The 27,149-nt window shown below is 43.6% G+C and overlaps 1 protein-coding gene across 6 annotated transcripts in view; it reads right to left on the reverse strand.

Annotated features, from left to right (window-relative positions):
* Nucleotides 1–26,421, reverse strand: part of LIMCH1 (LIM and calponin homology domains 1) — a 179,294-nt gene extending 152,873 nt beyond the window's left edge. For all 6 annotated transcript variants that reach the window (XM_051617424.1, XM_051617428.1, XM_051617427.1 and 3 more), the window contains exon 1: nt 26,092–26,421. In XM_051617424.1, coding sequence (XP_051473384.1) covers nt 26,092–26,187 — 96 coding nt within the window. In that variant the 5' untranslated portion in view covers nt 26,188–26,421. The remainder of the gene's footprint in view (nt 1–26,091) is intronic.
* Between the last annotated feature and the right edge of the window lie 728 nt (nt 26,422–27,149).

The raw sequence follows: 27,149 nt of genomic DNA on the forward strand, positions 1-27,149 counted from the left end.
AGAAAAAAAATAGGGGGTGGGGGTGGAATGTGGCATTCCATAGATCAAATGGTATCAAATATACCACTGTACAGACATTTGTTTCCAGTTCTACTGCATGCCAGAAAAGACAAGCAACATGATAGCAGTTCCTAAATTTGTCAAACAGGAAGAAGCCATTTGGACATGTTGCAGAAGCTTAAGGATATGGAACACAAAAAAACCAAACAACTCGACAGAGTCAGAAGCTCCAGACCTGAACTATTTTGAAGACTGCCCTTTGCTAGCAGATTAATTCCACAACTAATTGAGACAGTTCAGCCCACCAGCTGTAAGCAATGTCACAACAAGAGCATGCTGCTAAACTTGGCACAAGACAGGACTACCTCAGCTGCCCTGCCTTGGACTGCCGATAATTTTATGAATATATATATATACACACACATGCCAGTAAGCAACAGGCTTACTGAAGAAATCTGAGATACTTTTATTTTACCCATATAAATTCAAGGACAAACAAAACTGAGGGGTTTTTTTCTGCTGTATGTTTAAGCAAACCACTATAGGAGACTTAACCTATCCCTCTTCTCTGCCATACGGTGATTAAAGTGAACCACACACATCAACTGAAAATAAGAACACCCAGAAAAGCCAGAGTTTCATAACTGCCCCTTAAAGGGGGAAAAAGAAAGAAAAAGCCACACACAAACACAGCTTCTAGAAAGGGGGGAAAAAAAAAAAAAAAAAATCAATTTGGGAAGAAAAACAACTCAAGTCAAGAATTCCAAAATGCCCTTACCAGCAGAGCATCTGCCTGGCAAATGCCTGAACATTAAAGGAGCTCCCTTACTGAAAAATGTGATTGCTTGAACATATATTGCCCCTAAATGACTAAGGTACAGAAGAAAAGGATGGAACTATCTTTAACTTCTCTGAAGGAACATATTTGTGAAGACAAAGCTGTAGTTTACAAGCCATATTTTCCTTAAAGTCTGTCTTTACCAGTCATCATCCTGCAGTCCCTTTAGTTCTGGCGATTTTTTTTATTATTTTTTTTTTTCATCTGCCTAGTTTTTTCTCATCTTTGAACTACACAGAAAAGCCATGAGAGCCCACTTCTGGCCCTGGGAGCGGCCGGGAAGTCCCGCATGGGAGCCGAGTACCACAGCTGTGGTTTGAGGTTAACCTCAGGCACAGGGAGGCTGGGGTGCAGCATCGCCTGACAGCACATTTAAGAGCAGCCACCCTGCTTTTAACTACACAGCTACTGTAGCACAACAATCGCCCCCGTAGCTCTGAGGACAGCAAGGACATGCCATTTCTCAGGATTAACACAATGACACTTAGGAGATAAAAATTTATGTATTATTTATTCAATCCCATTGCCCCCTGAGAAAGCTAGCAGCTTAGTAATTTTATCCACCATATTCCCTTCTTATTGGATGGCGTTACGGTAGTGGTAACAATCTACCCATCTATTAGTTGCAATGAAGTCAAGAACTACAACCTGGCCTATTTTGTTCTATTAGGTTTCCAGTTTACACTGATAAAGCCCTGTCTAGAGGCCATTGCACTGCCTGCTCAGCATTTGAGTGGATCAGCCCATCACTGGAATGGGTCTCGGCTGGGCTAAAAAGGTACCCAAAACAGGAAGCCATCTCCACAAGCATCCCTCCTGGCAGGCAGAGTGGGAACTGTGTGGCGCTTTAAAACAAAGGGGAAACACTGCAAGTTTCATCGCCAGGAAGAGTGGCTGGCACCAGGTTAGGAGTAGTCTTTTTTGAGGCCAGCAAACCACTTGGGCATGACAGAAAAGGAGGGAGGGTATCAAGATCTGGGGGGATAAGGAGGAGGGAATTCCAGAGTAGTTGGACGTGTCAGAGATATTTGGTTTCAGTGTAGGCTTTAGAAAAGGAATGGCATGTTTAAAGAAGGCCACAGCCATCAGTACTCTTGATACAACCTTTCCCTTCTGGAGTATTCCCTGTTGAGTTGCATCAGTGACACAGCTGGATGAGTCCAGACTGGCACGTGGTCTTACATGAGGAATGGGCTGCAGAGCACCAAATGCCTTCAGTGAAGGCATCCAGGCATTGCCATTTTCTACATAACATTTTCTGGGCAGCAGAGGAGACTAACAATACTCTCATTTCAGACCTCCAAGTTCAAAAGCTCTTTCCTAAGTCCAGCTGGAGAAAATGCCCATTTACCTGCAGAGCCGCCCAACTAGAGCCAGATTTTGCACCTGAATGTTGGAGAACAGATGTTGCCATATATGATACTATTAGTACTGACTGGAGAATATCTATTAAGTACAGGTGTTTCATACTAATTAGTTTTTAAGATTCTGCATGTAAATACCATTGACTAACTGTTACCAAGTATTCAAATTACTACTTTGTTGTGCACTAAGTCTCGGTTTTCTTCTCTAACATGAGCTAAAAATCAACAAAGTAAGATACACGGAAAAGGAGCTTAAGATGAGTGACTCTCAAGCTAGGGAGAATTATCTTACAAGGGAATCTGCCCAATAACACTACAGGGGTCACAACTACAAGGCCAAGAAACCAACAGATGAAAGCAAAAAACATGAGAAAAATAAATGGGAAAATACTGCCATGGGGCATCAAGGGCTTGGGTAGAAGAGCTGTGAACAGCAGATCCTTAACTCTACTGAGACATCAAGATTCTTAAAAGTGCTGTGCAACAACAGCACCCACAAACCTTTTAAAAGTTAGTTCAGAAGCCTGGCAGACGCCCACATCAAAAGCTGAGCACGTTCCCAGGTTCATCAATGATGAGAAGATCTGTGCTACTGCAAGTTAAACCCTCACAATTAAAAAAGATCCACAAACAAGCTATTTCCCAGCATGCCAGTCAAGAACAACAAAAAAGATGCCGTGCTCAGACAGCCTCACCTCACAGCAAAGTCTGTCTCTGAAGTCAGCTCTTAGATAGTCTTTTGGCTGGAGCTAAGGGCCAATCTAGAGCAGCTGGCACGAGCTGCCTCCAGCTGCATGAAGCTGGTCACCATCTTCATTCCTCTAATCTCAGTCCCTTAACTGAATCTAAGAGGGAGGGATGAAAAGGTCAGGTGTCCTGTACCTACCTATATTCAACACTGTACATATAGCTAGATGCAAAAAAAGCCAGCTGAAGACTAACAATCAAAATCGTAGTTCCATGTCTGTGTGTCATCCTGCTTTGACTCATAAATGCACATGAATATTTGTAAAAGAAGCTTCAACAGTGTATGTCATAACATTGCTATGTTGAAACTCATTTTCTCCTGAAATCAAGACAGTGATGCTCCCCACGCTGACAATCACAAAAATCTCCACAGGAATTGAATTCGCAGAATAAATTTAAGCTTCAACACCTTCTTTCCTCAGTCAAAAATGTATATGCCAAGCAACTAGTTTACATACAGCTCAAATATTTATACATGATTAAGTCATGAATCAACTTTCTTCAAATTTGTGGCTAAGAGTTACTTTGCAAGTCTTTCTTTCATGTGTATTTGTCTGCTTGTTTATTTCCTCCCCAATTTGTATTTGTATTCAGAAACTGAGTCCTCAATAACATCTAATGAGTGAACTGAATGGCCATAAAGTAGAAGCTACTAATAAAGCACAGTCTTTTGCTCAAAATGCTTGATGTTGTTCTAATACCACATTAAATAAAACCACAACAGGACTTAATACTTTCAGGCAAATGCTGCGAGACCCAAGTCAGAGAAATCACAGCCGACAACCACTAACGAGCCTACAAAAAACCCATTCTACTGCCCACAACATCAACTCTCATTTTTTAGGGTAACCAGATAAAGACTGGTAAATTGTGCCTGTCTTCCATAATGCTTTTTGCAAAAGCACCCAGACAACACACATCTGTGTTCTTCCACCCTTTACAGGATAGAACATCTCATTTTCAGATGCGAAACTGCTGGTGCTCACATATATAAAGGAACAGAAAAAATAAACAAGTCTCAGATCCTGACAGCAGGACACAACTACCTTCTTTAGTGTATTTGGGGCTTTCTCTAGAGCCCACACAAGATAGTGTTTGGATACAGTTAGTGCAACAGGCATACTCCAGCTTCAGAAGTCTTCTTTCACATAGCTTCATTCTGCCAGCTCCTCCCCTTACTTCAAGGTCAGCTACTTCGGGGGAAAAGGTATATTCTCAGTTTTCCAAAAACCACCTGGACCTATAGGATTTAACATCAAAAGATATTTTTCTTGGTGCCTGATTATCAAGTGTCTGCCACGCAATCTTCCACATTCTCTTTGCCATCAGTAGAAGCCTGCACAAAGCTACCTTGTGCTAAAATCTCAGGTTTCTCCTCATTTCCACAAAAGACACTAGCTGCAAGCATTTTCCCAGGGTTCCAGCCAAAGCTTTTATTCTGCTTACCTGTGCCCCTGTTTGGGAGACTATCCTCTACTTCTGCCCACTGTCATAGTGCAACTATTGTTCTGCAAGGTGATTTCATGCCAACACACCAAAAGAGACTCGTATGATGTGGACACTGCTTCAAAGCCAGACAGATAAGGTTTCCTTTCTGATCAACACTTAATCTTACAAAAATGGTAACAGAAGCCTTACAATGGCATCCTAAAACTTAACTCAACTTAAATATATAGTTTTCCGATTCCCTGAGGCTTTTGAGATAAGCCAGCTCATGTTACAGTCACAGCACAAAAGCAGATATAACCCCCAATCTTCTAGATACCAACAAAGGCTAGGGGAAGACATGCTAGAGAGCAGCCCTGTGGAAAAAGACCTCGGGGTACTAGTGGATCAAAAGCTGGACATGAGCCACCAATGTGCAGTTGCAGCCCAGAAGGCCAACTGCATCTTGGGCTGCATCAAGAGAAGTGTGGCCAGCAGATCAAAAGAGGCGATTCTGCCCCTCTACTCTGCTTTAGTGAGACCTCACCTGGAGTACTGCATCCAGCTCTGGAGCCCCCCAACACAAGAAGGACAGGGCCCTGTTGGTGTGTGTACAGAGAAGAGCCACAAAGATGATCAGAGGCCTGGAGCACCTCTCTTCTGAGAACAGACTGAGGGAGTTGGGGTTGTTCCACCTGGAGAAGAGAAAGCTCCAGGAAGACCTCATAGTGACCTTCCAAGACCTGAAAGGAGCCTATTATAAGAAGGTTGGAGAAGACTTGTTCCCTAGGACGTGTCACAATAGGACAAGAGGTAATCCCCCTAGAGAAGGGGAGATTTAGGTTGGACCTTAGGAAAAAGTTCCTTAATATGGGAGTGGTAGATGACTGGAACAGGTTGTCTAGAAAAGTGGTGGGGGCTCCATCCCTAGAGACATTCAACGTCAGGCTTGACGGGGCTCTGAGCAACCTGTTCCAGTGTGAGAAGTCCCTGCTTATTGTAGGGGAGTCAGAGTAGATGACCTTTAGAGGTCCCTTCCAACTCAAGACATTCTTTGATTCTATCATATCATTTAAAGGGTCATAGAATCATAGAATCATAGAATCTTAGGGGTTGGAAGGGACCTCGAAAGATCATCTAGTCCAACCCCCCCTGCTAGAGCAGGGTCACCTAGAGCACATCACACAAGAACGCATCCAGGTGGGTTTTGAATGTCTCCAGTGAAGGAGACTCCACAACCTCCCTGGGCAGCCTGTTCCAGTGCTCTGTCACTCTCACAGTAAAAAAATTTTTTCGTATATTCACCTTGAACCTCCTATGCTCCAATTTCCACCCATTACCCCTTGTCCTATCACTGGTCATCACTGAGAAAAGCCTAACTCCATCTCCCTGACACTCACCCCTTACGTATTTGTAAACATGAATGAGGTCACCCCTCAGTCTCCTTTTCTCCAAGCTAAAGAGACCCAGCTCCCTCAGCCTCTCCTCATAAGGGAGATGTTCTACTCCCTTAATCATCTTTGTAGCTCTGCGCTGGACTCTCTCCAGCAGATCCCTGTCCTTCTTGAACTGAGGGGCCCAGAACTGGACACAATACTCCAGATGCGGCCTCACCAATGCAGAATAAAGAGGTAGGAGAACCTCTCTTGACCTACTAACCACACCCTTTCTAATGCACCCCAGGATGCCGTTGGCCTTCTTAGCCACAAGGGCACACTGCTGGCTCATGGTCATCCTCCTGTCTACCAGGATTCCCAGGTCCCTTTCTCCTACACTGCTCTCCAGCAGGTCAGCCCCCAACCTGTACTGGTGCATGGTGTTTTTCTTCCCCAAATGCAGAACTCTACACTTGCCCTTGTTGAACTTCATCATGTTTCTCCCCGCCCAACTCTCCAGCCTGTCTAAGTCCCTCTGAATGGCAGCACAGCCTTCTGGTGTGTCAGCCACTCCTCCCAGCTTAGTGTCATCAGCAAACTTGCTGAAGGTACATTCTATACCCTCATCCAGGTCATTGATGAAGATGTTGAACAACACCGGTCCCAGTACCGACCCCTGAGGGACTCCACTGGTCACACACCTCCAACCAGATTCTGCCCCATTGACTACAACTCTCTGACTCCTTCCTTTCAACCAGGTCCCTATGTACTCTGGAAATAGCCCTTTTTTTTAAAAACCTGAAGGGTCTCCAAGACAAGCGGGATTCTCTGAGATGGGCCATAAATTTACCTCCTAGTTGAATGTGACAGTGTCACTTTGCTTTCTCCACAGCCTTTCCCTTGCAGGGAAAGGTGACGTGACTTCAAATGCATGGTTGGTGTGCCTGTGTGCACACTTGACACGCATCTTCTCTTTAGACCTCCTGGTACCACAGAGAATCACCAGCTAGTAGGACCCCAGTTTATCAACAGCTTGCCTCAGAAATACTTGGCATATTTTACAACTGAAGGCTTGCATGCTGAGACAGTGCTGCCCCTACAACTGCGCTGACCAAAGAAAGACTACGGAGACAAAAAGTCATAGAAACAGAATAATAAAATCACACAATCATAGAATGCCAAGTAGGAAGGGACCGCAAGGATCATCTGGTCCAACCTTTCTAGGTAATACTATAGTTTATTTGAGATATTATAGTTTATATGGCTCATCACCTTGTCAAGCCAAAAGACTTTAAACTGTCCAATGTGGGGGAATCTACCACTTGCCTTGGGAGACTATTCCAAAGTTTGACTGTCCTCATGGTGAAAAATTTACCTCTCCCCAGGAGCAACTTGTGTCCTTTACCCCTTGTCTTTTCCAAGTGACTCCTTGTCAAAAGGGAGTCTCCAGCTTCTTGGTAGCCACCCTTTAAGTACTGGAACATGGTAATCAGGTCTCCCCTAAGCCTTCTTTTCTCAAGGCTGAACAAATCCAGTTTTCTCAGGCTCTCCCCATATGGTCGGTCCTCCAGTCCTCTGATCATCCTCGCGGCTCTTCTCTGGACCCTCTCCAGCCTGTCTGCATCCTTTCTGTAGAGTAGGGACCAAAACTGAATGCAATACTCCAGGTAAGTCAACTTTATGGTTTGGGTTGATGCCAGGTCCTGCACAATATCTCCTTAAAAATCCTTTATTTTGTTGAATACCCACTACCTGTGAATAGTTGGTACACTTTAAGTTCAAAACATGGTTGTATTGTGGGTCACACCAGAGCCACTGCTTGGACTCCAGGTCATCCTAACACTGAACTGATTTACTGACTACCAAGATCCAGCCAAATTTATTATGGTTCCTAATCAAATTTATTATGGATCCTTTATTACACAGAAAATATTTAACTTCTCCTTCCACCATTACAAAAAATTACATACATTCATTCTTGTTAAATGTACTTAGGAGCCTTAGGCAGTTTTTTACACCTTGTAGTTCGGTCAAAAGAGGAAAGTGAAATGTATAGATTTTTAAACTAAAAAAAACAAACAAAAAACAACCAAAAACAAATCTGTACCTCAAATCTGCCACAAGGCATTTTAGATTTTAGAGAGTTACAAATGAATACTATTGTATAGTATTAAAAAAATATTAATAAGCATAGTAGGTATTACATGAATCATTTCAGTCTGGCTTTCATTCTAATTACAGAAGTTAGTGAAGATGTTATTGAGACAAAGTGATAGCAAGCAGATCCACTACCAAGACAAACTGACTGAGTAAGCTTCTACAGCTTTTATGACAGGCAAATTTTGGTCTATTAGCCTTCACATGCTGAATTTCAGCCAAAGAATTCAGACAACCTGAACACCAAGGAAGAGATGACTCCAGACAACAGGATAGATGTTACTGCCCAGCCCTCTCTCCTGCCACAGGTCACTGCAAAATTCCTAATGTATGGACTTTTAACTTATGATGACATACTTCCAAAATGTGATCATTAGCATGCAAAAAGTTATATTCCAGTTAAAAATGTGTATAGTAAGCCAGAAAATTCATGCTGGATAAGGCCTTTGATCAGCCTTATCCACAGAGGTGAAGACAGAAAGTCTGCAATGCCAGTCAGAAGAGTACTAATAATTACAGCAGTTTATCATTTGTTAACAAAGGAAATAAATCACTAGGACTGTATCCTGGTAGGATAAAAAAAAAGTTTCCCAGCTAAAGGCACTTCAACCTTTTTTCTTTCCTGCTAGAACAGGTAAGGGTGTCACCTGGTCCCAAATCTTGTGACACAGCAGCACCCAAATTGCTCTCCCATTTAGGCTGGTGCCAACTTTAAAGCACACAGTCCCATGAGAAATGAGAGCAATGGAAGTGAGAAGACAGGAGAAAAGGAAACTGCCTGAGAATGGTAAAGAAAAAAAAACTGGTACTAAAACTAGAAAAAAAAAATCATCAGGTCACTCATATCGCGAGAGACTGAGATTGAAAGCCTCAGAGAGAAACAGTTCAGGCAAGGACAATGATATTCCCTTGTCTGTATAGTTTATATGTAGGCAACAAAAGTAGCAGAGAATTGCAGGGAGTTGAAGAGATTATCTTGTATTTCACCCAGCTACAAGGCTACATTGCTCTGAGATTTGAATACTCTCCTACCTTGTGCCACCCTACTCAGCTGAGTTACTAGTCACGTCATTTATACCGAAATTTTGATAGCTGATTAGTAGTCACACGTTGCTCTTTTGCTATGACTGCCTGGCATCCCAGGGCACGGAAAAGAGCCATAGCTGTGCCTCTACAATGCTACAGAATGCTAAGCACACAGCAAAGAATACAAGGTCTTAAGAGTCTCAAATTAGAATACAGTCTGGAATCTACTTCCTCTGTATCACAGTCCTGGTACTTACAGTGATAGCATGAAATAAGATTCATGCAAAGAACTTTTCTACAAAGATACTGTCATGATGACGACCACAGAAGTCTGAGAAAGTAATTCTGTCCTCGGGATTTGGTTTGAATAGCACGTAATAAACATGGCATAGGACTGCATTTTGAACAGTAAGCAGAAAGTGCAACACTGAATAGCTGTTCATTAAGAGCTGCTCTATTCATTCTACGCACCAAACAGATACTCAGAAGAAACACAGCAGTGACCATGTATTTAATATGCATGCCCATGAAGGAGAATTCAGCTTGCAGAGGCAACACTATTGTATTATTTTAGCAGGCCTGACCTTGCAAATTTCATCACGTTCTCCAAGACCGAAGACAAACTTACAAGCACAATTATTCAGGGAATTCTTACTTCACTTGTGCATAGCAGTCCTCAGTGAGATCAGGTTCTAAGATGCTGGCTACTGGATGAGTAAAAACCTATCCAATTCCTCAGACAGAATACAACACATCTCTTGCTAATTTAATGTTTTTAAGTTTGTACATACAAGTCACAAATGCTGAAAGCAAAAGACAGGAGATATTGTGCCAAACGAGTGAACAGTCAGACAAACTACATACTCAAATGAAAAACAGAAGAAAAAAAATTAAGAAGTCTGATCAAAGAACCTTTCTTGTGCTGTCCTGGCTGGGCTTTAGTGGGGGCTAACACTCCAGCAGTACACCACACTTAACAGAGATATCTATGCATACAGGAAATTATAATTTGCATTAGTATTCACGTGTCTTCTCACAAGCTCTGCTGCTCATGAGACCATGAAGATGGATTTTCTGGTGCTGTATACATGAAAGTTCTGTTGACATAGAAAGTCAGGTTTTCTCAGAGCCTTTGCTGAGCCTTCCTCAGCTCTCTGCAATATTATACCAACTGATCTGTATGGTATTAGAAGCCATCAGAAAAGATTTTTCAAATAATCAATGTGCTTGAACAATGCAAATAAATTATCTTCCCATTTGGCTTATGAGATTTGTTTCTGTTACCCAAACTTGAATCTACAACGCGAGAGCAAACTAAGGCCAAGTTACTATTAGCACGCTAAATTTTGAAGGCAAATTATAAGCCTCCCATAAAAATTTAATCTTACGGTAACAACAACCATCAAGAAACCAGAGAGAGTCACTCTGTCAAGTTACAAAACTTAACTTAAAATGAGACTGCTACACAACAAAGCTAGTGAGTGCCCTTACTCTGGCATAAGAAAATAAAAAGCCATCACCAGGGATGGAAATACACAAATTGTGACCTTTCAAGACACACACTTTAGAAATCACCCAATCAGGGACTAAATAATTAAAGAGATCATCTCTTGGTCAGGCTGGACCACTGTCAAGAGCTGTCAAACTCCAGGCAATATTGGTAATAGACATATTTTACAGGAATCCCTATAGTTTACTTTATAAAAATGAAAATGGAAGTAAGCTGGTGGGCTTTTGGCATAAATGGGCTTTGTGTTTGTAGGGTAGGGCTGGCAGTTTTTACCCTAATGGCAAAAACCAGAGCCCTAGAAAGTTATATTCCACTCTTACTTCCACCAAGCTTAGACAGATCATCTGCTTGGTCTGCAATGTGACCATCAACCTAGCCTTGGGATAGTCAAGTACAAGACAGTACAAACAGAAGCCACAGAATTTTAATTGTTTGAGGGAAAGCTGGACATGCAAATTGAGTCTCCCAGTCAAGAAAATAAAGTTATCAGTACTTACCTAAGTAAATCTTTCTGCTGATAAAAATTTAAGAAAACTAGTTGTTTTTTTATAGTCTTCAACTTCAATAAGATCAACTCGTTGATCACAGACACAGTAGCAGAAATGTCTATTTTTTAATAGGATTTGGCATTATTCTCTCACTCTGGAGACAGAATTCTGTTGTGTTATACTTAACTCCTTTTCCAAATATTTTCCAAATTAAAAAATGGGCTGTCATGTGACATCAATAATGTCTGAAAACTATATCAGTTAAGTCTAAAAATACAACACACATCAGCTGAACAGAGTATTGAAAATTTATCTCCTGTTGAAAGGGACATTAGTTCTTTTGCCCTTCTGTTCACGGCTTTGTTCTTTCTAATAAAGCAAGCTGCCTCGGTTTTTCTCCTTTCACATCCATGGCTCACCCACAAGAGAACTGCTCACCAGAAGCATATCAAATTAATTCCGTGCACTCTGGCAGCAGGATAAACGAGAAGAAATTGATGAGCCTTCAGAAGGGGGAGGGGCATGATAAAAATCAAGGGGTTATCACAATTCTTCCTAGAATTGCACAAAACATTATAGACATAATGTATGAATAGCTGTCACTGGAGCTGAAGTCAGACGCAGACCATGACAGACCAATAGATACACTTAACGTTCTCTTAATTGTGCATGAGACCCAAGGCCCACAAGAAGTGCATTCGGAAAGAAACAGATGTGGCGAGAGCGTGCACTCCAAAGTTCTTCCTTTATCTGCTTCTCAGCAGCAAAACAACCTGCATAATGAAACAAAACCTCTCCATCCGGCCTGGACCAGTGCCAGGACAAACTAAGCTACCAATCTACAATATAACTCATTCTTGGTTTTAATTATTGGAGGAATGCTGACACATAAGACACAAGTTACTTTCAGATGACTGTGGAGCAGCAAAGAAGCAAGGATGGCCATTCAAGCACCAAGAGTTCCCAAAAAACAAGGTGCTCTCCTCTAGCTACGCACAGCCCAGCTGTGCTGACAAGGACTGTTGTTGCCACCTCCACAAGAGAGCAGGATGCCAGGTTGGAGGGACACCACTTGCACCAGAAGGCACTGGCAGCAGTGCCACCATCACCACCATTACAACCCTCTTCTCAAAACTGTGCTCCCCACGTGACCAAACTGAGAAACTGCAGTAATCATCTTCAGGGAGGGAACAATACAAACACATGCCAAGAGAGACCTTTGTGTTGCTTACAGACCTCCCTAAATGTTCAGGGAACAGTTGTATACAGAGCCCCACGTGCACACATGGTATCTGTGGTGCCCCAAGAACAAGCAAATCTGAACAAAGCCTGACTTTTAAGGTTTTGACTTGAAAAATACTGCAGAGGAGGCGAAAATAGAGAAAAAGGAGTGTAATTATGTTATCTTTACTCTTTGCCCACGGGGCAATTAAGTTGGAACTCTAAATACGAAGGATGCAGGGCAAATGAAAATTTTGAAGCACTACAGAATTACTGGTTTAATGGGTCTGCCAAATGACGGCACACTCCCAGCAAAGAGTTCTGGCTGCAGAAAGCCCTTAATCCCAATGAATAACTAACTGGGAATAAAGTCAGCTAAACAGCTGTCAGGATGAAATGCTATTCAAGCTGACTAGAGGAACCACTGCCTAGAGCTGGAAAGTAGTATGTTCAGCCCAACCTCAAAGCAAAGAGTAGGACCTGACACCACAGTTTAACTAACATCTGCCACCACCACCTTCTACCTTAAAAATGGGAGTATGAAAGTCAGAAGCAGCAAGGAAAGAACCAACTATTCTCTTCAAAAAACACAGCAGGTTAACTCTGAAGTGAATTTGATAGTTATCCAAGTCTCTTCTAAAGAGAAGATGGGGCAAGTTAGTACCTATCTGTACTCAACGCTTCTCACTTTCCACTGAGTTGTAAGGGGATACTAAATGCTGGCATAGAGTTAACTGTTAAGAAAAGAAACAACTTCATAGAACCAATGTATCAGAGGAACTCTATTAAGTTCAGCTGAGCAGCTTACTGAAGGCGTAATTGCTATCCTGTTGTGCTTGACATGGCAATGCAGCCTTACCAGCCCTTCAAAATAGCACTAAAAACATGGGTCTATTCAGAAACCCAGGAACAAGTTTGGAAGATAAACCTTGAAGCTATATGCACCAGAAGATGTAAAGATACAAGGAGAACAGTAGACCAAGTACACACAAATTATTCAAGTGAGCTTGCAATAATCACTCTCCTACATAAGGATATTTTAAGCTTTTAGGGCACATAGAATGTATACAGCTGGCAGTATTCATGTGACAGCTGCATCAAGGGAATGCCTTTTACCACCAATACCACTCTGCATTAACAGATGGGTTACAGGGCAGTCATTCACAGACAACAAAATCCCTCAACATTGCCCACACAAACAGCAAATAAAAAGGCCCAGGGCCCTCTAGTTAATCAAAAGTCAGATTTGAAATCAGTTGGGTTGTTGATGAGCAAGAAGACAGCACTCTGATGTACTACCAAGAACAAAGCAATAATTTTCCTAGTGGTATTAGAATGATATACTAGAATCATAGCATGGTTTGGTTTGGAAGGAACCTTAAAGATCATCTAGATCAAATCCCCTTGCACTGGGCAGGGACACCTCCCACTAGATCAGCTTGCTCAAAGGCTCATCTAACCTGTCCTTGAATACTTGCAGGAAAGGCGATTCCACAACTTCCCTGGGCAATCTGGTCCAGTGTCTCATCACTCTCACAGTCAAGAATTTCCTCTTAATGTCTAATCTAAATCTCCCCTCTTCCAGATTTAATCCATTACACCTTGTCCTCTTGCTACAAGACCTTGCAAACTTCCTTCCCCAGCTTTCTTGTAGGCCCCTTTCAGGTACTGGAAGGCAGCTACAAGTCTCCCCAGAGCCTTCTCTTCTCCAGGCTGAACAACCCCAACTCTCTCAGCCTGTCTTCATAGCAGAGAAGCTGCAGCCCTTTGATCATCTTCATGGCCCTCCTCTGGACTTGCTCCAGGAGCTCCATGTCCTTCTCATGTTGGGGTCTCCAAAACTGGACCCAGAACTCCAGGTGGGGTCTCATGAGAGCAGAGTAGAGGGGGAGAATCACCTCTCTCGGCCTGCTGGCCACGCTTCTTTTGATGCAGCCCAAATCATTTGTCACTGCACTGAGAGTGAAAGAGCTATAGTCACCACACTCCAGAAATTCCCAAGTGTGATTTTTCCCCTCCAACAGCCTCATTAGACTTCTGGCAGGAAGAAATCACAGCTCTGGGGAGCAGAACAAGTGCACAGGCCACACACTGTTTTCAGCTCAGTCATTTTAGGACACTAGGACACTTTCATGACAATCCACAAATGCAACTGGAGTGGAGGAATTGTCAGACAGTAGTGTCTTTCATCTCATGCCACTGTCCTAAGGAAAACTGCTATGACACACCTCTGGACAACACAGAACACAAGTGTACACAGTTGGAATCACACTCTCCCTTTGCCATATGCTTTCTACATTGTAGAAGAGTCCTTTTTCTTGTTGTTGTTTGTTGTTTTTTTTTAAGAAATGAAAGTAAACAGGGTACCAGCAAGAGCTTTTTTATATGCACAGGCCATCTCAATTTTGTTGACTTTCCTATCTGTTTCACTAACCACTTTGCTTGTAATTGCAGGTATCATCTAAAGCACTCTCCCTCCACACCAACTACAAAAATAAAAGCTTAGGTTTTGCTTTCTCCATACTTTTTGGTGTATGAGATGTTTAGCTTTTCCCTCTCAATCCTAAAAGAAAAACCCAACCTGACTGAGTCTGTGAACAGGGTAAAACATTCACTGCTCAAAACTAATGCTGACAGGCCCGTCTCTGCCAGTACTTTTCCAACAGCACTTACTTCATGGGAGCAATGGAGCCCAGTTCAAGGTGCAGGAAAACTGGCAATTTGATGCTTCATATTGGAGCTCCCTACCCTGTACAAAGGCTGCCACCACTGCTACTTCTGGAACTCAGCTCCTCCTACTCACGTAGCCCTGTACCCAAAATATACAGTGACAGGATACTCCCCTTTCTTTACACAGAGATCCCCCTTACATGCTTTCTTCTCTGGGGAGACAGTAAAAGACAGGAAAAAGGCAGAAAACAAAAGCTTTCAACACAGTTTGAGATTGCCCCACTTCCAAGAAGCCTGCACTGGCTTTGATCTATTGATTTCAAGGCCCTTAATGTGGGAAGCTGAAATTCTTTTTTTTTTCCACACAATCCTAAAATGAAAAAGAAAACCCAGTATGGCACTGGAGAATTAAGGGTTGCACTGAAAAACTAACAAATATTGAGGGGAGTGGAAAAGCCACAAATACCAGATCTGCCTAAAACAGACATCAGAGACACCAGAAAACTACAATGAATGGAAATTCATGGATAAAAAATCACACAATCACTGGCAGACAAGTTTTCTATTAAATCTTACTGGAATGTCACCTCGGAGCTACCCCTGTGAATTTTCATTAGGTTATCCCACAGCTATCTACAACAGTTTTGCTTACTTTTTCCCCTGAAGCTACTCACAAGAAGCAAAATGAGGGAAAGGAATGAAGCAGCAAACCAATTATTATTCAGATGCATTTTTAAATTATAATATGGATCTTTTTGTTTAGGATTCTCTGAAAAAGCTCTAACACCAACTGCAGTGCATCCTTCATACATGAGGCTGGGATAAATCTAGTTCAATGTTTGCCTTTGGAGAGAGCCCTTACCAAGCAAGCCTCTCTAAATCTAACTGGGGCCTGTTTTCTGGGAGAATGTAATCATGGAAAGATAAGTGAGGGAGATGAAATTACTTTGTAGTGTCACTAGCTTTATTTTTAACACCCTGCTCTCTTTACATTCATCTCCTTGCGAGAATATCTTAACCCTCAGCTGTGCTGTGCCAATCTAAGAGGCTCTGGATGCCAGGAAATGCCACACAACAACCACCACCTCCACTTTCAGAACTGGCCATGTGCCTGGGCTATCTGGAGGGAATAATGCTGCCTACAGCCCACACCTCCAGCAGGCAGAAGTACCCACCTTGACAGAAAGCACCCATCAGCCCAGCACCCTCAACAGAGGAGCCATATGGGCAGAGTGGCACTGACCCTGAGGGAAGGAGAAACTAAGGCCCCTGCAAAATTAAAGATCTGTGTATTCAAAATTAAAATGTTTTGAGGGTATTTTTGCTTCTCTTTCTTTAGAAAAGGCAAGCTGTTTCTAATAAAGGAGCCCTTCAGTCACTTGAACTTCGTTGATTTATGAGTTTTTTCATGTTACTCCAAAACTGAAGGCCCCCTTGTTGAAATAAAAATTGGTTTTGGGAGGGGTAGGATGTTAGGCTAAGTTTTATATATTTTCTTTCAACTCAGGAAAGAGTCACCTTTATGACTCACTGATTCTGACACCTCCTTTTTCTTGCCAGCATATTTTTTTTCTGGAAAACAGCTGATTTTCTTGGCTATCTTTAATTGATCCAAACACTGGCAGGGGACAGACACCACACATGCATGCTCCCAAATCAGGACTTTCCTTTTTCCAAAACACAACTTTAAAAAATTTATTCATCAGAATCAGGAAAACAATAAAAACACCTGTATAGTTGCTGCATTTTTTTCTGTTTAGATTACATATTTACAGTTATGCTTCTGCACTGAAAGAAAATTTCCAGAGTTGGTTTTGCGGCAACAATACATGCAAGTTAGCCTACTGAAATGAATCACAACAATCACACAGAAACAGCGCCAAGGGATTCAGCACTGAAAGCCTGGCACACTGGGCATCCCTGCCCATGCCAGTCTGACAGGGATGAGGCTGCCACTTCTGCCTCTCCTCACTTCTCCCTCCCCTTCTCCAAGTCCAGTCTGAAAACGCTCACTGCCAAATAGCAAACTTTGGTTAACACAACACAGCTTCTTTTTAAATTGGGAAAAAAATAAGAAAAAACAATAAAAATAATTAACAAAGGCAAGCAGTTAATAATACTTAAAACAAAGGATTATGAAAAAAAATGGGGGGTGAGACTTCAGTGCTTCTCCTCAGACACTGAAGCTTCCTTTCTCTGACAGCAGGGTGAAGAAAAATCTACTGAAGAATTTTCTAGATTACAAAAGTAGGTATTTGGATGAAGGGTTTTCAGAGTTTCCTTGGGGGGAGATGGAGGAGAGTACCCAATACACCCATGTAAGGTATAAAATACGCATCACAGATATTCAAGAAATTAAATAATTACAAGTTATCATTACGAGTTCCACAATTTCCTATTTGAGGGTTACAGTCATTTTAAGATGATAGGAGATGACCACTGAATTCCACCGCAATCTTCTGCCGTGATACAACAGCATAACGTAGCCCTGTGCATTTCATGGCAAACAATGCTTGCAAAGCAAAGCACCAAAGAGATTCTAACCTCAGCCCCCTGTCCTCTGTAGCCACCCAACCATTCTGCTCCCTCTTGAAATTACTTATTTATGGGCATCAGCCTGTGCTTATGCAAAAGCAAGAATGTGCTTCTTAAGTCAGAGCAAAGGTTACAACTATTTGTGCCAGTTTGTGGCTTGCTGCTGAAGTACAAATTCATTCAAGATTCCTGGCATGCTGGTTTTAGTGGAAAGGTCATTTGGGGCTTTTTTCCTGCCATTCTGGAAATCAAAAGTTCCAATACTGAAAGATACTTTCCTTAATCTTTGGTTCACAGCTGCTCCTTCCAAGAGTCCCATCTTGTGCAAAGGATTTCATGATGCCATGTTACCAAGCGTTATCAATACTGTATGCCAAAGTCCTTGACTTGCACTTTTGCTGGATTTACCAGATCTAAAGGAAATTTTGGGAACTCTTGTGTATTAAACTTTCTTCAGATTTTAGCTCCTCACTGTTGGTGAGAAAAATCTGAAACACAGCAATGTATGTTCTGAGGAACAGAAGGCAGATAACAGCCTAATTTATCATTTAAATGATACTGTAATCCACCCAGAGACATGATTGCTCATGATTGCAATACTGTACTGAGATCTACCAACCCCTACAGGAAAGAAAACAATATGGAATGTATTTACAGTCTCAGGATGAGGACTCCTGTTTTTTTGCACTACACAGAGCCACTTTTCCTATAGCTTGTACATAACTGAAGGATTCTTCTGAAGCCTAGGGAAAGGTCAGATAGAGGTAGGGAGTTCTGGAATTTGGAACAGTATAGGGAAACAACATCAAAGAATTTTCCCCTTCATGCCATTCCTGACACTCAACTCTGGAATCATATAGTGCAAAAATCCATCTTACTTCCAGCACTAATCAGGATCATGGAAAAACTCTGTGAAGGAGATTAATGGTGAGCATTTCCCTCTTACCTTATTCATTCAGCCATACGAAGCAGAATTAAAGAACTGCTTCTCTTGCCTCCACCATACTGCTCCTTTAGCCTGTGAACTGCTCTGTGAATCACTGACAATGATGGCAGAGCCAACAAGCCACAGAAATATTATTTTTCAAAATCTTACCTTGTCAAAGTTGATTTCAAAGTCAAGCTGTCTTTGATTATTAGGCATGAGACTTCAAAACAGCAGAAACAGGCAAAACAGGGTTTCTGTTCAAATAGGCAAATGAAGTGGACTTCCTCCTTTACTCACCAATTAAGAAATCACTAGACTATTTAAAGTCAAAATTAACATCAGATGCAGTTCTATTATTAACTCCACTGTTATGCTGGTCATTCTGCTAAGGTAAGGCTTACTACCAATCATCTTTACATATACAATAAAAAAAACAGTCGATTCTGCCCTTCTGCTCTGGTGAGGCTGCACCTGGAGTACTGTGTACAGCTCTAGAGCCCTCAGCACAGGCACTGTAGGGTCCAAAGAAGGGCCATGAAGATGACTGAAGGGCTGGAGCACCTCTGCTATGAAGACAGACTGAGAGAGTTGGAGCTGTTCAGCCTGGAGAAGAGGAGGCTCCAGGGAGACCTCATAGCAGCCTCCCAGTACCTGAAGGGGCTACGGGAAAGCTGGGGAGGGACTTTTCCCCAGAGAGGGCAGTGATAGGATAAGGGGTAACTGTTTTAAAATGAGAGAGGGGAGATTTAGGTTAGATATCAGGAAGAAATGCTAAACCATGAGGGTGGTAAGGCATTGGAATAGGTTGCCCAGGGAGGTTGTGGAAGCCCCCTCCCTGGAGGTGTTTCAGGCCAAGTTGGATGAGGCCTTATGCAACCTGGTCTAGTGTGAAGTGTCCCTGCTCCTAGCAGGGAGGTTGGAACCTGATGATCATTAAAGTCCCTTCCAACCTTAACCATTCTATGATTCTACAATTCTAAGTAATGCTAGAACTGAGCAGAGTGACTATCAAGGTAGAGGATTCTTACAACCAACAAATACCACAAAAAAAGCTGCACATCATCTTCTCAAGATCTAAAAAGCAAGGGAATCAACTTCAGTTCTTTACCCATTAATTATAGGAGTGCACAATTAAATAACAAAAAAAATAATTTCACCAAGCCAATGATATCTGTCACGTTCAGAGTTTTACATAATAAAACAGGTTTAGCAAAAAGAGTTAAGATTGGAAGCCAAACACATTTTACACGGCCTTGAAGAGTTTCTACAAAGTAACACAGTAGCATTCCCTGAAAATGTCTGCCATAAGCAGACATCTGCATAAGAGTTTTGCTTTTGTATACTGAAGGATTGTGCTCGTGTAAACAGGTTCTTAAGCACTACAACAATATAAGCAACCAATAAAGCAGCATTAAAAATAAAATTGATACTCATTGACCCTGTCAATAAATCACAGGTGCACAGAATAATTCCAGTTGGTAGGCCCTCAGGGGGCCTCTAGTCCAACCTCCTGCTCCATGCAAGGGCAGCTCTCGCATCCAACCAGGCTGTTTCAAACTCTGTCCAGTCAGGCACTAAACCTTCCAAAGCTGGAGATCTCCCAGCCTCTCCAGAGTGACTGCATGAATGCCCAGCTGGCCTTGTGGTGAGGAAGCATTTTCTTATGACAAGTCATAGCCTTCCCTATTTTAGTGTATGACAAGTATCTCGCTCTCCTGCAACATACCTCTTTGAAGTACCTGGTTCTGTCTTAACAAAAACCTGCCCTGTTGCCCTGCAGGTCTTCCTTTTCAGCAGAGCTGCTGCCCCAGCAGTCACACCCCACCCTGTCCCACATGCAGGGAATATATTTATTCTGTTTAAAAAAGAAAAGGCAGCAACAGGCAAGTTTTTTTTTCATTTTAAGCTGAGGCACATTAGAGTTCTACGTGTTCCTGAAGGCTGTCTGGAGGACATGCGCTGCAGCCCTTTCACTTGAGACAGCAACATAGCTGGGAGAAGTTTCAGCTACCAATTTTCATGTTATGTTATTGGTGCCATAGTAGCTGTTGTAGTAACTGTGATCTAAGAGACTGCATGGGGCAAGGAAAGACAGTACTTTCTTCTTTAAATGATATATTGGAAGGAGAATGAGGAAAAGCTTAGATCTTCAGCATCTGCATGCCAAAATGTTCATACCACCTCCCCATGAAGCTGCCCTTTTAAATGACACTTTCACCGCTATAAATCTTGCTTCTTCTGTAACATTGTTCCAAAAGTGCTCTTTTTGGGATGTTTGCAAAGATCCAAAGTATTCATCCATGGATTAAAAGCTTATAGACTGGTAGGCTTTTCAAACAAATATAATATAGCTTTTATAACCTGTTGTGAACTTAGACTTCCCCAATCATCAAACATTTTAAAAGCTAGAAAACAATCTGCTGTATCCATCTGCTATTTATTCTCCATATTTGGGAAGTATTTCACCTTCCTTTCTAGAGGACTAATATTTTCCTTTAAAAAATATTTTAAAATGCAGTTTACCTAGCAGAACAAGTGGAATGAGGTTACATAGTTGCGTTAAGTGATCTTCACCACCAATTGCATAATGGCATTCCAGACTCTGGTGTTAAGGTCAGATTTTACACCTATTTAAGAATTTTAGTATTGAAAAGAGAAATCAATGCTGTTTTAAGACAATTAACAGCTCAGTCCTGCATTTCCTGACATTATCCCTTTATCAATAGTATAATTGTTCTGATTATTCTCACTCCCATGCCAAGAGCTACTTATAAAATGGCTTAAGGGGTTCTCAAGACAAGGGAATTGGGTCCATGTATGCAGGACAGGAGGCCAGTTGCCAGGCAACTGGGAGAATAAAACATTTCTAGAAGGTGGTAGTCTGATAGGGTCAAAGATTTTGGGCAGGTTCTTCTACCCCCTTTAAATCAATTTAGTGTCCATTCCACTAAACGACTAATTTAGTCAGAATGAGGGACATCCTATCTGCAGTCCCTAAATGCTGCCCAGAAGCAGATGTGGAGACAGCAGCAAAGAATTTCTCGCCAAGTCCAGTCACTATAACCATAGTAACTTCTACTTTCACATCCATCTAGGACCAGCAGCCAGCCACACACTTTTTGCCTCTTCATAGTTGCCTCAAAGATACTGTTGGAAGGATTAATCTGGCCAAACTTTAGTTTGTCCACAAATAGGCAACCTGTCTAATTTACTTGCACAGGTTTCTAGTCTAAGAATCCATTTGCTCATTTAATAAATTAATTCCTTGAAGTAGCACCCAAAGGTCCAGGTCTGGCTAGAGGCACCACCATTCTAGGAACAGTACCAATGTTCAGAGGAACTAGAGTCCCTGTTCAAGGATCTTGAAATTAGCTTCACAGAAGAGTAGATTTCTACACACATTTGAAAACAGAAACACTCCTACAGGACAGAGGTTACTCAAATAGTGAAGCAGGTGGCTTAATCAATACTTTTCATTAAAAGAGCTTTATCTCTGATGTTCCTCAAGTTCCAGGCCCTTACAGCAGATATTCCAATCAAGTCCCTTCACCAATTAGAAAAGATTTTGCAAATTAACTACCTTAATCACTTTTGAAGTTATGTTTTTGCAATGGGAGCCACAAGCCTCAGCTCTCTTGTACTTCATCCACAAGAAAGAGAGATACCCTATAAAACCCTTGTTTCCAGACTCCTGGCACGAGACAGTCACGTGAAGTTTACTTGCCTGAGTTACTTCCCTGGTTTTATGCCCCTCACATTCTTCCACAGAGATGGTGGTGCAGAAGCGGCGTGACTATTCGGCTGTGTAATGTGACACATCCAGAAGCACTAAGGCATACCCTTGGCCCCACCACTTCTCCTAGAAGCAACAGTACTGTTAGCAAGTTAAAAAGGCCACCTTCGATACAGAAATCTAACACAGGTAAGTGTTTTGCTAGAAGGAAAATATAAAATAACACATACATACCCCAAACCCCTCTGGCTGGCAAATTTCTCCTTAACAAGAGAATTCTCAAGGGAAATATAAGTAGCAAACTGACCAGAAGTTTATGGGTTTTAGCCTATACATACGTAGAGGGAGCAGCAAAGTCAAGCTCTGACCACAGGGGACAGAAAAACATAACTTGTTTATTATTACCATAAAACTATAAAGGAAGTATTCTTATCAGCCGGCAAAGTTTCTAAGGAATGTAAGTCTACAGAAATGCCATCCCTAATTGAACCAAACCTCAAAAATAAGGAGAGAGCATATTAATGAGGCAAGGGTAGGAGATGTGATGAGGAGATAACAATACCCTTAGGAGTTACACTAGTATTAAATGTATACTGTATTACTCTCTTATGAATCTTTATGGCAAGAATAACTCTGTTTATATAGATGTCCTTTCAACCATCAGTTATTCTAGTTTAAACAAACATGCTGGGCACCTTGACATTTTAAAATTACAAGCCATTAGATCAAATTGGAGTTGCTATTTTGCTGTAGTAACCCACTAGACTTTACACAGCTCATATATTCTTTCAGTGAAACTGAGATGCATTAATTGAAATGAGATATCACCTCTTTAATAATGCAGATTGCTGTAGCTCTCTCAGAGGCTTTTTCATCCAGCACCTTTACTTTAATTCCTTTGAGTGCTACTAATATGGTTTATCATTGAGAGGGCATTCTTCACTTCAGCAGCACATGCTAAACTAAATCAAAATAATACCAGCAGTATACTGCTACACAGAGGGATGCACGGTTCATATTTATGCAAAATTAAGCAAAGCTGAACTCTGGTTTCCTACCCAAAGTGTCCTGTGATCAAAGCTAAAAGTCCACAGAAGTCCAAAATCCCACCTTCTGCAACATACAGATGACAGCAAGTCTATCATTGCTCAATTTACTAAACACGAAGTGTTAAATATATAAGCAGCCTTAGCAATAAGAGTCTGGCCCTTTTTGCCACTCAGTGGAACACCTTATGGCTACTTGTTCAGAGCTCCAGGGAGAGACAAGAGAATTATGAGGAGCCACCCAAAACTTCAGTGCAACTTAGACTCTCCTATCCTGCAGCATCCAGATGACAGTTAACACTGGCAGAGGAAAAGACAACTTCAGACACCTCAAAAACCTGCTTGTGTGAAAGGTCACAGACCCAACAAACAAAACCAAGACTCCTAAGACCTCTGAACCAGAGAAACAAAGTACCTCGATCCTTGCAGATCTAGATATTCATCACTTCATGTCTTGGCTCCCTATCTGTAAAAAAGAGGACAGTCTCCCTTTCCAGCCTCACCAGAGGAGAAATGCACTGCAGACCACAGGGTGTATTCCTGTCAGTGCTACACAATTGTGACAGTGCTCACACAAAGATTTAAACCAGATGAGAATTCAACTAACAAGTCACACAACTTAATTGTTAGAAACAAAAATGCACAGCAAACTCAGCATTTTCAATCTGCCCATTTCTGCTTTAATTTCCTTGTGTCACACTATTTTACAGTCTGAGAGAGGTTTCAAGCTGTCTCACATTGCTAACACCCTCACTAGACTGTTCTCTCCATATTAGGGAGATCCACCACCCCTGCTTGCAACCATAATGGTTACTTTTATTTTTGTTTGAGAGAGATATCATTTTAAATGGTCAGAAGCAGGCTGGAAGACACAACACACTGGACATTTGCTAATGTTTTTTAGGCCAAAGATTAAATTGATGAGACAATCAGAGCCAGCTGAAGCAGATGGGTCTAGTAGCCAGACACAACATGACCCCTATTTTTGGTTTTCACCCAAATCAACAGGGCTTAGCACACTGAATATTGATACCTGCCTTTCAATAACTTTGGACTAGGTGTCAAGTTCTGCATAATTCACTCAGTCCAAATCTTCCAGATTTAGAACAGTGAATGCTGACCAGATTGGAAAAGATAACAACCCTCATGCTTGAGTGCTTAAGCCAAACTGGGATTAAAAGGAAATACAATGTGTTAGGCAAATTAAGCCACATTTGCTTCACTGGCAGCTTGTTCCTCCTTTCTCTTGGTAGGAGCATCCAACCTGGGCACTGCTGGAAAGGCTGATGCTTTGTCTCTCACACCACAGCCATGGCAATTCTCCAGGCTCCTGACACACTCACCAAGCAAGAGGACAGTGGCAACAGTAACAGCACATTGAAGCTTTGCCGTTCACGCATCAAGCAGATTTTAAAAAGTGCAGGAGGAAGCTCAAGAAGTTACAGATAGCTTCTGTAGTGCGCTTGGACCTCTTGGGCCTGTATGGGGGTAAGAAGGAGTTAAGAGCCCTACTGCTCTGCACACCAGGCTCTGGGTCACACAAGAACAGGCACAAAGACTTCCAGCTAGTGAACTGCAGAATATAACGCCCAAGAGGGAAATTTCTGCCTGACCCACAAATTTCTGCTCTTACACAGGAAGCCTTACAGTCCCTTCATTATTATCATGCCTGGAGTGATTGCTGGCAGCTTCATTACCTACAGAGAATTACTTCACCATTGAGTTCTTGGCTTCCTTAGCAGTCAGCAAACTCATGGTCACAAGTTATTTTATGTACCATATGTATGATGGGATCATATGCCTCTCTCTTGGTCCTATACTACAAAGAAGGCTATACAGAAACCACCAAATTCATCTTCCCAAGACAACCAGTGTTTATATGCACTTCACCTTTCCTCTTCCAGGCTGCATACTCACCTTTCCTTGGCACAAAAGCCCTTCTTTTCACATTCCTCATTGTTCTTCTGCCTTTGGTCCTCCACCAGCCACCTGACTGTGTCAGTGCCAATTCCCTGAAGTCTGACACAGCATTACCTTTCTGGCTGATACTAGAGTGAACCATTACAGGCTGAAATCCACGGAGATTCAGGGAATCTTAAAGTCACAATGATTTCAATAACAATTTGCCTAACCAGTGTCAGAAAACAGAATCCACAGAGGCTTACTAAAAGCTGCAGATTAAACTCAAAACCTGCTGCTGAAGGGAGCTGTTACCCTGGCATATGGGTTTATACCACCTTCACACGTTCCATACCAGCAATCAGACGAAGAGCTTTTTAAAGTGTCTCTATTGTTACATGCCAAAATATTTAACTATTGAATTTCACCCACCACCTGCCAGTCTTTGCATTTTATGGCACCAGCCAACAGCAAGCAGATCTATTTTTCTGCCCTGCCTGAAGAGCGAGGCTGAATGTCTCTCCTCGGCTCAGCTGAGCAATGGAGGGGAGAAGGGGCTGCAGGGGGGCTCCTCCGAGGGACACCGCTGCTCCAGACCCCCCTATGCGGACACCCCCCCACCCCCGCAGCGGTACTGACCCGCCTCCGCGCAGTGCGGAGCGTTACCTGCGCGGCCGCGGCCACCAGCGCGGGCAAGGGCAGCTGGCGGGGCGCAGGGCCGGCGGCTTCCCCGGCAGAGCTGGGGCGGCTTGGCCGCCGCCGGGAGCCGCGCTGGAGAACGCGGCCACTCCGCGGCTCCGCGCACCTGCGTGGCTCCTGTTTACAGCCGCCCCGTTTATCCCAACTCCGGGGGCGGGGAGGGGAAATACGATTAAGAGATTAAGTTTGGACGAGATGCACGGGGGGGAAGGGGAGTAGGGGTCCATCCAAAGGTGCGCAGGCTACGCGAGGGCTGCGCAGCGGCTCGGCGGGCCGCGGCTGCTTGCACCGCAGAGAGCAAGGGGGGCGGCGGGACGGACCTCGGCGTGGAATGAAACGCCTACCGACCCCGCGATGAGGAGGGGGAAGGACACCGGGCCGCCCCGATGGGGATGGGGCTCCCGCACCCCTGCCATCCCGCGGTCTTACCTCTATCCACTTCTGAGCCTCGGTGAAGGCCAACTCAGGCTGGGGGGTCTCGGGGGGAGGGTGAACCTCTCCCAGCTCCAGCCCGGGACTGGCCATCTGCAGGGCCCCGGCGCGCCGCGGCTGCGGCGGGGCAGCAGCCAAGCACCGATCCGCCCGCCCGCGGGGAGCCGCCGCCGCAGCGGGGACGCCGGAGGCCGCTGCCGGCCTCTCCTCCCTGCCCGGCAGCTGCGGGGGCGGGGGCCGGCGGCACTTCGCAGCCCGCCTGGCTGCAGCCCGCCTGCGGCAACCTCTCCGCCGGTGCCCCGCTCGCCCGCCCCGCCGGCTCGGTCCTCCCGCGCCTGCCGCCCCGCCCGCCCGCCCGCCCGGCCGGCGGAGAGGAGCTGCGCTGCGCTGAGCTACCAGCTAAAAATAAACAGACGGGCGAAGCCGCTTTGCCTTCAGCCCATGCAAATACCCGCGCCACCACCCCGCCGCCAGCATCGCGTCGCAGGCGGTGCTGCCACCGGGGGGGCGGGCACCTTTCGGGGAGGGGGCAAACGCTGGCAAGGCCCCCGGCTTTGGGGAGGGGCGGGAAGGCAGCGGATCTCCTCAGCTCCCGGGGTCTGCAGGGCCGCCCGTGCAGGCGGCGAACTGGTTGTTGTGGCTGCTGCATTAAACACCTTAACATTAATCAATGTTGTTACATGAAGCACCTGAGAGCCTCCAGTCCCCCGCCGTGCGAAGAGGCTTTGGTTTCCCGCCCGGATCGTGGCCCACCTGCCCGAGGGCTGTGGGGCTCCTGCCCCAGAAGCGGAGCTGCAGCAGGTGCCTCCGACGCCTCTGCAGGCATCTCCTGGCGTCCTTCAGGGGTGAGGGCGGCCGTGCAAAACTGTGTGTGGGTCAGCACGGTACCGAACAGTGTTTCTCTTCTTTCAAAATTGAAGTCGGCATCCAGGTGTGCTTAAAAAACACCGTGCATGAATGCTCTTTTCTTTTTTTTCTCTTCACCCAGGGAAAGAAAAAGTCTGTCCTGCAGAGACTTGCACACCTAACTTGTGTTGTGTGAGTAGTCCTAGCTC

This window comes from Apus apus, chromosome 4, assembly GCF_020740795.1.
Source record: "Apus apus isolate bApuApu2 chromosome 4, bApuApu2.pri.cur, whole genome shotgun sequence".
NCBI classification, from domain to species: domain Eukaryota; kingdom Metazoa; phylum Chordata; class Aves; order Apodiformes; family Apodidae; genus Apus; species Apus apus.